The following is a 14441-nucleotide window of genomic DNA, read 5'->3' as shown; positions in this document are numbered from 1 at the left end:
CATTTTCAGTCATGTCAAACATCTTCTTTGATACATTGCCATGTAAATGTCCACTTAAAATGCATCTTTGAACACGTGTCAGAATGTGTTTTCTATGCGTGTGTTAATCGACATCCTGGACATCATTGCAATCGAGATGTTCCATCTTTTCAGGTGAATATTTTGATAACAATTATTATAAATGATGTCATTGAAACAACCAAGAAAATTACCCACCTTTGCACCCTTCTCTCCTTGCTTTCCCTCGGATCCAACTGCTCCTGGTAGCCCCTTAAAACAGAACCAATTACCACAGCTGTCATTGCATTGAAATTACTACGTAACACGAGTTGTCAATAACAAGATGAAGATGTCATCATGGCCAAAGTCATGCACTCACACCTCGAAAACGATTTCTACCCTCCACCAAATATCCCGCGGCTGCTGCATGGTTGACGTGCGATCTCCATAATCAGCCCTCACAGTCTCCCACTGTCTGCCTTTAGGTCTCCTCTTTTCCTTGGTCACTAGGCTTGTAGAGACCCCTCGAATGGCAAGTCTCAGCAATGGGCCCTCCTATACTTCGCAGACACAACCTACTCAGTGCGATTATTTTTGCCTCATCACGCCTACAACACTCACCTGCCCCACGTCCCCTTTCAGACTTCTGCACTGTTGCTCCTGTCTTGCAAATACATTCCCAGCATCCGTCTCATACACCTGAGCTCAAATACCAACAACGTCTCTTGGAGCTGCTAGGTAAGGTGCAGATCTCTGATCTACACAGTATTACTGGCAACGTTCCTGTCTCAACTGCCCTTCCCTTTAGACTCAAGACTCATCTGTACGGCTAAGTCGTTTTCATAGCGCATCTATCATACAGCGAGTGGATGCTATGAGAGGGGCCAGCGGTCGAGTGTAGCACCCACCCGCTTGCCAGGAGGCCCCGGGGGACCAGCCTCTCCAGATGGACCTGGCGGACCCTGAAAGGCAGACACAAGAGTTGGGTAAGGGACACGAGACAACACGTAAAACGTCCTGAAAATACGAGTCCTTAAAATAATGCAGTGCACAAAGGATAGAATGAATGTCATTTATTTAAGTCAGTCAAGTATCCTTCATTTAACCACAATTATTGTTTGGGATAGAGCCACGCTCTTTTACGCCGGGGAGTCTCCGAGCGCTATAGACGTGATACGTGACTTACATCGCATCACATCTCAACAAATTTAAAAGGGCACCCCCAGTGGCAGTTGTCCCTCTGCGGCACAAGGCGACTCAGCACCTGTCGTGCAACTGGAAATTAGTGCCAGTAGGGGGTGATGATTTTAATACCAATTAAGTGATCTGCAGGTAATTTTTCTACGTATCAATTGTTGACTATGATGTCAACCCACAAAAGCCTACTGATAGTGAATGACGTCATGTGATCTTTAACGTCTTCAAATTGGAGTATTTCATTGTTAATAAACCCCAAGCAATAACCAGGGGTGCCTGCCCGACTCGAACTGAAAACCGCTGCAATAAGCGGCGAACGTGCTGCCATTGGACAAAGTCATCACCCCACGGTGAAATAAACCCTCGTTGAGACACGTGGAGCAACACTGCCTCTTTTGCCCAAACGACTTGGATCATATCCAGACCATTTAAGTGCACAATGCCATACTATATTGTAAAAAAAAAGTTTGACTGGCTGGCTGGCTACAGAGGGACGGACGGTCAAATCCAAGGGACATGTGGGCTACCGGTAAAAAAATAATAATGTAACACATGGATGCCAACTACAACAATAATAGTAAAAGTGTGAAAAAAAGCCAAGAAGGTGAAGTGCAAGTAAACATTTAAAATATACCATTAATATAACATAAATTCTGGAAAATAAAGTTGACTATATTGGGCAGATTAAAGGCACATGAGAAAAGCTTAACAAAATATAATAAAGTGTCAACATGTTGACTTAAGGCAGCAAGAAAATATGCTGCTTAAACAAAACATTTACAAGGGGTTTCATCACTGTCTCTTCAGCTACTGTCGGGGTTGAATTAAGATGCAGTGAGGAAGTCACATGTGATTTCAGAATCCAAGGCGCCAACCAAGACATATGCTAATCACGAGCTGACGAGCGGGACAGAAGGAATAACATAGAGGAAGCACAGAGAAGGAAGTGAATGCATGGATGACGCCTAGTGAGCCGATGTGAGAGAGGCTCATGCACTCACTGCGGCGCCTGGGTCTCCGTTGTCTCCTTTCTCTCCGGGTCCTCCGTCAATACCCTGTCAATTCACCATCACCACAGTCACCATCACCATACATTACGAATTTACCAATTATATTTGGTATTTGCGCCATTCTTATAGCATAAGGCTATCACTATGGCACTATGTTTTGCAAGCACAGTCTGCAACTCCAACGGAGTGATTTGCAGGTAATTTGTAAAATTGGAAAATGTAGACCATGATGATGGCACACTACTCTTTTCAAATTACACAATGGGAACTTTAATGTCCACTGTGAAGCAGATGGTACCTATTATTATGGTTAACACACCCGAAGTATTAACTAGGTTGGTCTGTCAGGTTCGGACCAAGAACCTCTGCAATGAGCGCCGAACACACTATTGCTGGGCCACGTCGCCACCCCAAGACAATTACCACCACTTTAATTTACATTAAACAATTACTATTTAACCACGTTCAGACTTATCGTGCTTCTTTTGTAAGTAATGTCAGCAACGTGGTCAAAACCATATTCGTTATTATTGCCTTTAAACACCAAACAGCAGAATTATTACGTGTCATATTGGGTTGATGGAAAAATAACTGTTCTTCATTGCATCAATGCAAACATTGCATTGCATAATGTCTGATGCATTGCACAATGCACGTGGCCAATCTGATATGTAGGGCAAAAGAGTGGACGGTTGAATTGTTTAATGCAAAATAAGAAGAATGAAACGATCCAACTTACAGCCACGCCAGGCTCCCCAGGGGGTCCCGGATCTCCTGGGAACCCGACCGGGCCCTGCGAAAGAAAAAAACACACCACAGTTGTGCGTGTGTTCACATGCATGCGCGTGTGTGTCATACATATGTATGTGTATCTACAGGCATTTAGGTATGTGTCTTTAAGGCTATACAGGTGATCTTCATATATTTTGATTTAAAGTTTTCGTGACTGCAGCAATTCATACTCTTTGGATCTTTCAGTCAAGTCACGTAAATAGAAAATAATAGATCACGACATTTCAATCACAACACAAGCAATTGTCTTCAGGTGAGAGAGAAAAAGCTGCTGAGACAAGGTCTTATATAGGCGTGGGCTTACACGATATTGATTTTTACAAGACGAAGGTACACTTCAAACCTACTGGCTATCATCAAATATTTGTTCATGAAGCCATCCAGATATATAAACAGACACAATTTTAACCGAGAAGATGGGTACAAATTGAGCAATCATTGGAAGGACGTGATTAACCAGGTACAATTTTAACTTGCTATGTTTCCATCCTATCTACCGATGTTAACGGACTCTCCGAGTTTCATTACTAGGTTGGATGTTTTGATTTAAAGCTTTCGTGACTGCAGGGATTCATATTCTTGGTTCTTTCGGTAAAGTCACGTAGGAGGGAAACAATACAATAATTAATAAATATAAAACAATAAAATTCTCACAACGTTTCGACTGCAACACAAGCAATCATCATCAGGTGATTATTATTTTATTGTTTCCCTTCTACGTGACTTTACCGAAAGAACCAAGAATAAAGGTTGGATGTATTTGTATTGACGGGCTGGGTGTCCACTACCCCAGCCTCTGTGGTTGGACCATCTCTAGCTCCACCCACCTACCTTGATGCACCCATCTCAGGCCTATATAAGACCTTGTCTCAGCAGCTTTCTCTCTCACTCACCTGAAGACGATTGCTTGTATTGCGATCGAAACGTCATGATCTATTATTTTCTATTTACGTGACTTGACCAAAAGACCCAAAGAGTACTTCATTCATTTGTTTTGTGTACGTATGTGCATGCACACAATTTATTATATTTTTAGTGACACTGGTGAATTTCAGTGAAAACATAAATAGGCTGTGGATGTGTTTGGTACAGTGTGGGATATTAAAATACGTGATCATTTTTTAAAGAGAAAAATTACTTTAATATTCTCGACAGCAATGCAAATATTATTTATTTTGTATTGTCTTGCATCAAACGAATGCCCATATATAACAGGGAGGGACCTTGCCTATAAAAATCTGGAAATGTTGGTTCAAGTGAGCCTCACTCTGCTTATTGGGCGTGGAAAGTCATATCCGGTCCAGAGTATCCGTGTGTTGACACAATGCTTTAAAAAAAGGTCTCCCAGAAGGCTATGTGGTTGATGAGATTTGTAAAAAAGGTGCTCTTGTTTTATTTATGTGAAGAGACCGATATGGGAAGGTGTAGCATCTGCTTATATATTTCGTTAATATTAATATTCTCCACGAGGAAGCGCATGATTATGTTGTTGTAAGTGCCATGACCATTGTTATGGTTACAATCACCAACAATCTAACTTTAGCGAAAGTTTGTCAGCATTTCCTCAACGGCCGCTCGCTCTATACTTGTGCATTTCAGGGTCTAGACGGTTGATGAGGTGAGAGGCTGTGAGGCGAGGACGCGAGCTGGAGAGGTCCCCACCAGGTTGCCCTTGGGCCCGTCATCTCCCGGAGGCCCCTTCAGGCCAGGAGGCCCAGCGACGCCCGGCGATCCGGCTTCGCCCTTTTCTCCTCGTTCGCCTTTGCCGCCCTGGAATTACAGAAATGGCTTCTCAACGGCTGCACGGGAAACAACACATGGTGAGGATGGACCGGCCGTTTCCACCACGATGAGAATTAAAATAATGCCACTCAATGTAACTAGCGCTGCAAGTCTCCCAGCGGCAGCAGTTGAAACGGTAATGCAAGTTTCTCAAAACCTACCCCGCCTCTCTCCTCCCGACAGTGTAAATGGTTTACACCGCAGTTGGTCGAACGGCAGCTCGCGCGTGGTGGGATGAAGTGTGGGTATACATCCACCCCTTCAAACACGTCTTCTCAACGCGGTAGATTCGACAGAATATCCTTCCGCCAGCGGTGGCGTGAGCAAGCAACTGCAGGACTGCCACACCTTTACTGTGACATTGCTTATCACAGTCCAGCATTATTTTCTTGAAACGGAAAAGACCTGGCGAGCACACGTACCGATCCGCCAGGCTCTCCCGGGGTTCCAGGATTACCAGCTTCCCCTGCTTCTCCCTGAGAAACGCAGAAGCAGAAACAGGAACAGGAACGTGAAGAACAAGGCAGAGAAAAACAGAGCAGGGACCCGTTGTGGTGATGAATTCGTACGGATAATGACGGAATTATCTCATCTCTTCTAGATTCTCAGAAAGTGTTAATGGAGAGCTTAAATAAAGATAGGGAGAATGTAGTTGAACATTTAGAGGAGGTGGAATTGTTTCAGGATGTTTAATCGGATATTGTCTTAGCTATGCGGTGTATGCAGTTAATATAATTGCATTTGTCTGTTCTGTATACACATAGTAGTGTACACTAAATATACACTCACCAGCATGTCTAAATGGGGACAAATAGTCCTCACGCTCCACACAGGAATATAGAGGCCCTCATCCAGCAATGTGTGTGTATGCATGTGAGCGTAAGTGGGAAGCCCTTTATCTGTGCTCAATAACAGCTCTTGCCCCACAGTCTGGTAAGGCTATATGATTACGACCGCTTACCTTCTCTCCTGTGGCTCCGTGAGTTCCCAGGCCACCAAGCGGCCCAGGGGGGCCCTAGGGAAGCAACACAATTACAAGTGAAGTTGACTGCATCCCTTCAAGAATGGAAAGCCCCACAATAAATTGGTTTATTGTCATTTCATACTGGACCACCACATTCATCATAGCACAGCAGATGAAATACATGTCTGTGAGCAGAATTAGTTTTTTTTCCCTTTAGCATCTTCGACTGATTCAGGAAGACACCATATTGCATTGAGGGTTGAATTGTGTATGGGAAGCGGGCGGCCTGACTCTGCGACTGGGAGTGTGTGTGGATCCATTGCTGCGGAGTCTGCACACAAATCAGTTGAGCCACTCCTTCAGTGCACGGTGTTCAACAAGTGCTGCTGCTGATGTTATCTGGTGGTGCCACGAGTTCAATACTGATTCTGAAAGGCAATGACTTAACAAGGGAATAAAAAACATGCTCATGTGTGGCTTGTGTAATGTTCTCCAACATGTATTTGTGTGTTTTTTTTTATAATGAATGCGTGCTGTCTGGTATTTTTGATATATGTGTAGTGGAATAACACACGCATACAGGGAGGATTGTAAAGACGCACATGTGCGGCTTGGGGAAATGGCAAAAGGGAGACGGCCCAAAAAGTTGGTATGAGATGCATGGCGGTGATTGGCCGGTTGTTGTTATCAGGGGCAAAGTGGCGCCACATTGTTCGGGAGATGGGGGTGATAACGGCAGGTGCCAGGGACACGAGACGTCGTTGGGGACGCCGCTTAATTAATTGATAGTTAATGAGGACGGGGATATATTCGGGGACGAGAGAGCGGGGTGGGGAGTTGTTGCTGGGGACTGGAACGGAGCAAGACGGAAGGAGACAGAGAATCGGCAAGGGAGAGAGAAGACATGAGAGACAGAACAGGCTAGCAGTGCAACAGGGAACAAGAAGAGAGCCAGAGACAAGGGAAGACAAGGAGAGACAGAGAGAGATGAGACAAGGCAGAGACAAGGAGAGACGGAGAGAGATAGAGAATGCAGAGACAAGGAGAGACGGAGAGAGACAAGGGAAGACAAGGAGAGACAAGGAGAGACAGAGATAGAGAGATAGAGACAAGGCAGAGACAAGGAGAGACGGAGAGAGATAGAGACAAGGCAGAGACAAGGAGAGAAGGAGAGAGATAGAGACAAGGCAGAGACAAGGAGAGACGGAGAGAGACAGAGACAAGACAGAGACAAGGCAGAGACAAGGCAGAGACAGAGACGAGATAGAGACAAGGCAGAGACAAGGAGAGACGGAGAGAGACAGAGACAAGGAAAGACAAGGAGACAGAGAGAGATAGAGACAGGGAGAGACAGGGAGAGATGGAGACGAGATAGAGACAGAGAGAGATCGTGATAGACAACGAGAGACAGCGAGCGACAGCGAGATACAGAGTGAGATGGAGATATAGAGTGAGACAGAGACGGAGTGAGGCAGAGACAGAGATACAGAGTGAGACAGAGATACGGAGTGAGACAGAGTTACAGAGTGAGACAGAGATACAGAGTGAGACAGAGATACAGAGTGAGACAGAGATACAGAGTGAGACAGATACAGAGTGAGACAGAGATACAGAGTGAGACAGAGATACAGAGTGAGACAGAGATACAGAGTGAGACAGAGATACAGAGTGAGACAGAGATACAGAGTGAGACAGAGACGGAGTGATACAGAGACGGAGTGATACAGAGACGGAGTGAGACAGAGACGGAGTGAGACAGAATTACAGAGTGAGACAGAGATACAGAGTGAGACAGAGACGGAGTGAGACAGAGACGGAGAGAGACAGCGACGGAGAGGGGAGGGACAGCGAGAGACGGGGAGAGGGAGCGCGGTGAGCGAGCGGCGGCGAGCAGAGAAGCACGCTGAAGTCACGGGTGTTGAATGTGAAGAGTTTTGTAATAAAAGTGGCATCGGAGAAAAAGAAGTCGTCCGTGTGAAGTCAACCACTGCATATGGATCGTGCACAAATGGATCATGACAAAGGTCAACACAGCAGGATTTAGGTGCATTTATCTTGGCATATACAACAATGTCGCTCAAGCAAGATAAGGAATAACATTAATGATAAGACGATCTACTCACATCAGCGCCACTGGGCCCTTGAGGTCCCCTCGGTCCTGGAGGACCAGGTGGACCCTAATGAAAGCATCGAGGCAAAGTGAGACAAAACAAATTAGAACAGAAATAATGACAAACACTCAATCGAAACATCTCAAAGAAATCTAACTTAACATCGGAGAATGTTACGAAAAAACAGTCGTGCAAAATAAACCATCAATTTGTGATGATTAAATTCGTTTCCCAGAGATCAAGAGATAACCAAAGTACGATATCCCGGGTTAGACTGCGCTTTGGGCATTTTTTGCCCTCAAGCTTTCTCCATGCACTACTTTTGGCATCTCCGATTCAACTCCTGAAGATGCCCGGCGAAACAGGCATTACAATAGTAATCACAATCACAATTGGCACCAATACTTTACATTTTTTTGGACAAAAAAATGTACGTTTAACAAAAGCAATGCTACACTTCACTTACTTGGCGGCTATTTAACTGGTCATTGCAGAATCAAAGCACACCATGAAATGTGTGCCTTACAAGTGGTAAAAAACAACAATGTGGCAAGCATGCAAACAACTATGACAAAAAAACAAAAATGGCCAAATTTGTTAACTTACCATTGGCCCGACATCTCCAGATTCGCCCTTTTCACCTGGCGGCCCTGGGAGACCCTGAGAAGAATGCATACGTGTGCACAAGCACATCATTTCATGTAAGCACGTAGAGAGCACACGTATATACACATGTTACACTCGTCAGCCCACCCTGTTGTCACACAATGTGACTTCGTGCTTAGCATTGTGTGACAACCACAAAGAAGTATGGAGTGCCTTGTGTTTCACTGACAAGACATCAAACATACACGCAAAACATGTATGAGCACACATAAGATACGCAAGCAAGACCCACACAGGTGAACGTGCACAAGACACGCAAACGCAGGCAAGACGCACAACACATGTATGGCACACAGATGATACGGACGCAAGACACATGCAAACACACGACATGTAAACACAAGTGAACATATACAAAACACACACACACATGCAACACACGCATACAAAAAACAAACACAAGACACGTGTATATAGGTATCCCTTGATTTGCGAAAGGGATGCATCCTTCAAAAACACATGCAAAACAACATTTCGTAAATCGGAATGTTTTTTTCCCATTCATTCAATTAAAAAAAATTAGGGATATGTTTCGAACAGTCATTCCAACTCTACTCTCAATGTAAAAATATACACCTACATCACTTGTCACAATACAAAAATGAAAACAAAGAACATTAATATTAAAACGATTGAATAATAATTCGTGTGAAAATAATTAACCTTTTCACGAAACTCACTAAAAGATCTGCATGTTGGCATGACGGTAAAGGTGATGCGGAGGCGTTACTGTTGTACTGCAGGGACACCGTGAGGCTGTCGTAGGTGGATAACGCAGCTTCCCGGATGCTTCTTGTTTTATGATCTCATGGTGCGTGCAGCGCAAAATGTTGTTATTGCGGAAATTCGATTTCGTTAATCAAAGTGTCCATTATTCGTCAATTGTGGAAATACAAAATTTCATAAACCAAACGTTGGTACATCGAGGGATACCTGTATGTGAACCACGTGTTTGCACCTCCCCCCTGTACCCGCTGGGAGTTGGCTGGCATTTTGTCGTGAGTCTCCCTAGGTGCGGTCCCTAATGGCCATGTTCACACATTCCCTTTTCCCCATAAGAGACACATACCCCACCCAGCGAAGCCACCTCGTCATGTCTGCAACACTTACCTGCCGTGTTCTCTTGCAGGCTCCTGCATTGCTCAAACTTTTTTTGCCAATAAATGTTTAGCAACCATCTCAGACACCTGAGCTCAAATACCAACTATTTATATTTGAGCGGCGTAGTCTGCCCAGCTCTCTGATCAACACAGCGATATAGACAGCGACTCCTGTGGCAATTTTTTTCCTTGAGACTAATTTTTATTCTCTCTCAACAAACACGCACACACACAAGCGCACACACACAAGCGCACATACGCACACCCACCTGCAAGCCCGTTGGTCCTGGGAGCCCATTGAAGCCTCGATGTCCCTCATCGCCCTTCTGGCCAAACATGCCCTGCTGTCCTCTTGGACCAGCCTCTCCATCCGCTCCCTGCATTTCCACAGACACCAACCCAACTCACTCTCAGATGCACGTACATTTACACAACTAGTAGTGGCATAACGTCCCAAGGCAAACACAAGGCAACCCCATTCACGGAACTAAGCCGAGGGGCGATGTTGCCACACCCCCTGGTAGCCTAGGTGGACCCGAGTGGCATGTTCCATTTGCGACTGTTAGGGCCATTTTAGCATTGGAACGGATGGCATGCCCAGCACCGTGCCAGCAGTTTCCTCACTGCTGACATTGACACACTGTGACGAGTATTACTGGCTGAAGTGACCCTGCAGAGGCCTAGGTAAAGTGAAATAATAATTGGCATAGGTTTATTTCTAGATTTGAAGTTTTCGTGACTGCAATGATCCATACTCTTTGGTTCTTTCGGTAAAGTCACGTAGGTAAAAATAAAATAAAACTTTAACTTTTTTTTATTTTTACCTACGTGACTTTACCGAAAGAACCAAAGAGTATAGGTTTAATAAAGTATTAAAGCTTTCGTAATTATGTGTACGGGGAAGTTACCGTTGTAATTATGTGTAAGATGTGCCCTTTTTGAGCTGCCGTTTTGTATTTACAAGAGGTGGTCATTTTTTGAGCTGCCGTTTTGTATGTGTAAGATGTGCATGTTTGAGCTGCGGCTCTCGCTCTGGCCCCTCCCCCCCTCCAAACGTATTTCCTATTTAAGCTTCTGTTCATCCCTCCGCCCCCCCCCCCCTCTCTCTTTCTGCCTCCCTGTCCGTCTTTCCTCCCTCCTTACCTCTTGGTGGACTTGTATATGTATTTCTACTGACCGTGTACCTCGTATAATTTCATTCTATCTATGCTGGTATGTGCAATCCAAAGGTTGAACACGAAATTTAACACTCTTCTGAAATTCGTGGTCTGCCAGGTAGTGTCTAACTGTGTTATTGGCCTGACTGGATGTGCTTCACATAATGTTTTTTCAGGTTTGTTGAATGCTCGTCTCTCATCTTTTTGTTGTATTTACCTCCGTGATTTGTTCTTGACACCTGATGAAGATCGCTTGCGTTGTGATCGAAATGTCGTGATTGTTTTTTTGTTTTAATATAATTTTATTGTATTTCTACATGCGTGACCTTACCGAAAAAAACAATGAGTGAGTATAGGTTTATTTACTTAGAAACCAAATCCAGGTCACCAAGATACGAGGATTCACGTATTATTCATATTAGCAATCACGGACAAATGCACTCTCTGTAGACTCTGCATATGGAAAAAAATGCGGGTGGAAATGTGCTTGTGTGTTCTAACAGGTTCGCACAGCTGGACACGGATGTACTTATACAAGTGCATCTGTGTATATCTACAAACGAGGCCATGTTAAATGTACAAGTGCAAAATAATATTACCGCTGGGCCAGGCTGTCCCACCACTCCCTGAGGACCTACAGGTCCAGGAGGGCCCTGCAAACAGAAGACCACAACAAAACAGATCAAGATCAAGTTGTCATCCTGGCTGAGGTCACTGATGTCACGACACCTCGCCAACGCTCTTCTACCCTTAGACAGAATCCGCAGCTGCTGCACGGTTAACACGTCACCTCCTAGAACTGTTCTGACAGTCTCCCAACACCATGTGCCCTTAGGTCTTCTCTTCCCTTTGGTAGCCGGGCTCGTGAGAGAACCACTACGGTTCCTGTCTCAGCAATCAGCCGTCACCCAATCCAGGACATGTGTCCCACCAAGCGCAGCTGTGTTTGTCTAATCGTAGCGACAAAACTGACCTGTTACGTTCTCTTCCAGACATCTGCATGACTTCCCAAGTCTTGCGAAGAAAATTCACAGCATGTATCTGAGCTCAATTGCCCGCCATTTATCTTTGAGATGCTTCATTAGAATCCAGCTCTCTCTGATCCACACAGCGATACAGACAGCACTCCCACCTCAAGCACGCTTTTCATTAGACTCAGACTCATCTCTCTTCTCTCCCAACGATGTTTCCACAGCCCATCCAAAACCTGCTCTGCTATGCTAACACCACAGTCAGCAATATATATTTTTCTTTTGCAGATGTAAAATGAATGCTGATTATAACATCAATCCTCATCACCACACTCATACTGTCGTAATTACAGTAAATTCAGTTCATACAAACGAAGACAATAGGTGACGTTTTAGGCCATGGCCCCATTCATTTCCTCTGAAGAATGGCCATAGCCAGAAATGTCACCTGCTATGCAAGTTTCCTTTTCAGGCAGCAGTGTTTGTCGAGTTATTTTAGTTAATTATGCTTGAGCACCACTGTCAACGCAGCAGCAGCTTCACTAAACAAGTTGCAGTGTTGAAAAGATCGACATTACTGGGTGTCAGCTTGTGTATGTCAGGGGCGGAGCCACAGGGGGGGCTGGGGGGGGGCACAGCCCCCCCTGAAATTTTGGGAAAGTCGGTAATCGGGATAACCGGATATCCGGCTGCTGCAAAGTGCTGGCTGCCACCTTGTGCTGCCCTGCAGGCTGATTGAGCGGCAGCCTTTCGAACTTATCGAACTTATTAGCCACATCAGCGGCTCCGACCTATTAATAAAGTCCGCGTTCAAATCCAATAAAAAATTTGTATAGATTTGTGGCGCCCATTGGAAAACATACACTGGATATCTCAGAATATTGAAGTCAGCCCCCCCAAAGTCAAAATCCTGGTTCCGCCCCTGGTGTATGTCATGCATGAGTGGGGAAGCTGAACAAATATTAACGTATGTAATGTATTAATTTGCAATTATGTCACAGCTATAATAAAACGTGTATATATAAAAATATTTAGCAAGGCCAAGCAGGCTTTTCCCAGCCAGGGTAATGGCTGCAGAGGGAGGCGAGTGCAATATGTCAGTGCTTGGGTTGATTGTTGTATGTGTGCAAGTCAAAGATATATTATGTTCACCTTGAGGTGCGACTGGAATGTCCTCTGGCCCAAACACGAACATCTATCTTTCTAAATCGCATAGCCCAAGTTGCTTTCCATCACCGTACCAGAGGAATTTCCATTTGGTACGGATACAATGGAAGGCTGATCGTTGCCAGAGTGATATTAAACGAATTGCCTCTGACTAATTCACACTGTTGTGCATGCCGCTTGTTCTGAGGAGTTGAATCTGGGGTGTGTCGCAAAGAGGTGAGGCTTTGCTATGCGACACAAAAAACAAAACTGTCATCTGACCAGTGGTATCTGGTAATAGCCGTGTCAAGATCGGCCTCTATTGAGGAGACTCGTGAAGGAAGCCACTGGGCAGGATCAACACTCACAATAACGAGTGGAGCGCTAGGCGGCTAAAGAGTAGCAATCTGGCACAGTGGGAAGCACAACAGGTGCATTGGTCAGTCATCTGAGTTTAATGACCTCCTGCCAGCGAGCTTTCAAAACTTCACATGGCTTTAAAGTGCACCTAGCCTGGCACAAGCTCCATGAAGATGACACCGGCACTTAGAGTGGTGAAAGCCAGTCAATGTTCTTGGAGGTAATTTGTTGTATATGTATGTTCAGCTTCTTTCGCACCATACGAAGCCAACCATGCTAATCGGAGGTGCGGGGGAAGGACGACAAACTGAACACAAAAATCAGTTCTTCAGAAATTAGTTTTCAATCTAGATGATTTAAAAGTGCACAGCTCCCGTGGCTTCCTAATATCGAAAGGAAGAGCGTTCCAGATGGCAGCAGAAGTGAATCTGTGTCTTTGTGTCTGCTCATGTGTGTCCGAGGTCATAGTATTTAAGTCTCCCAGCAGAATAACTTTGACTCCCACTATGGGTAGGGGGGGTTAAGGGGTGAATCTCACGTTCGTAAAACAAATAGACATGTGTAGTGTCGTTGGTATGAGTACCGCTGTGTAGAGACAGTACCATGTGGGTGGTGCTGTAGGGGCGGAGACTCTCCCTGGACACCGGATGGGCATACCAGGGGAAGCTGGGTAAACAGGAAGGGGCACGTGACTGGAGGTGGTGTGGACAGGGGGTGCCAGGATTGAGCAACATGTGAGGTGGGCCCTGAACCTTCACGAAAGATCGGGAAAGAGGCGTGGCCAAAGGTGGGGCCTGGCCAAGCCGTAAGGATAAAAGCCGAACCCCGGGGGGGGACCGGGGTCGATGCTGCTGGAAGAAACCTTTGTCGTCGGCGGGTTTTCGGGTCTCCGGGCGTCGCGCACGTGGACCAGGCAGTGCGTTAGTTGACCTGTTCCGGTTTGTAGTTGCCCATTCAGAATGTAAATAGCAATCTACTCTAAGTGTATATAGCCAAGTGTAGGAACGGTGGGTTGTTATTCCGTTATGTTGTTATTCCGTTAAGTGTTATGTGATGTTCGTTAATAAACCGTGTTGCCTCCAAGTTCTAGTGTGCGCCTGATTGGACCCACTACAACTGGTGCCAAAAGTGGTAAAAAAAAATCCTAGCGAAGTAGCCTTACCTTGGGTAAGGCTACTTCGCTAG

The 14441-nt window shown here is 45.2% G+C and overlaps 1 protein-coding gene across 8 annotated transcripts in view; it reads right to left on the bottom strand.

The window, feature by feature from the left end:
* LOC116938937 (uncharacterized) overlaps nucleotides 1–14441 on the bottom strand; it is a 166960-nt gene that overhangs the window by 24970 nt on the left and 127549 nt on the right. For all 8 annotated transcript variants that reach the window (XM_032946684.2, XM_032946686.2, XM_032946683.2 and 5 more), the window contains 11 exons: nucleotides 11379–11432; nucleotides 9892–9999; nucleotides 8463–8516; nucleotides 7869–7922; nucleotides 5743–5796; nucleotides 5204–5257; nucleotides 4662–4769; nucleotides 2947–3000; nucleotides 2199–2252; nucleotides 909–962; nucleotides 217–270 (listed from right to left, as the gene is read on the bottom strand). In XM_032946684.2, the coding sequence (XP_032802575.2) occupies nucleotides 217–270; nucleotides 909–962; nucleotides 2199–2252; nucleotides 2947–3000; nucleotides 4662–4769; nucleotides 5204–5257; nucleotides 5743–5796; nucleotides 7869–7922; nucleotides 8463–8516; nucleotides 9892–9999; nucleotides 11379–11432 (702 nt within the window). The remainder of the gene's footprint in view (nucleotides 1–216; nucleotides 271–908; nucleotides 963–2198; nucleotides 2253–2946; nucleotides 3001–4661; nucleotides 4770–5203; nucleotides 5258–5742; nucleotides 5797–7868; nucleotides 7923–8462; nucleotides 8517–9891; nucleotides 10000–11378; nucleotides 11433–14441) is intronic.

This window comes from Petromyzon marinus, chromosome 5 (genome assembly GCF_048934315.1).
Source record: "Petromyzon marinus isolate PM22_M1 ecotype Great Lakes invasive population chromosome 5, UKy_Petmar_22M1.pri1.0, whole genome shotgun sequence".
Lineage (NCBI taxonomy): Eukaryota > Metazoa > Chordata > Hyperoartia > Petromyzontiformes > Petromyzontidae > Petromyzon > Petromyzon marinus.
The sequence above is the reverse complement of the archived record's forward strand: the minus strand, read 5'-3'. Positions and strand labels throughout refer to the sequence as shown.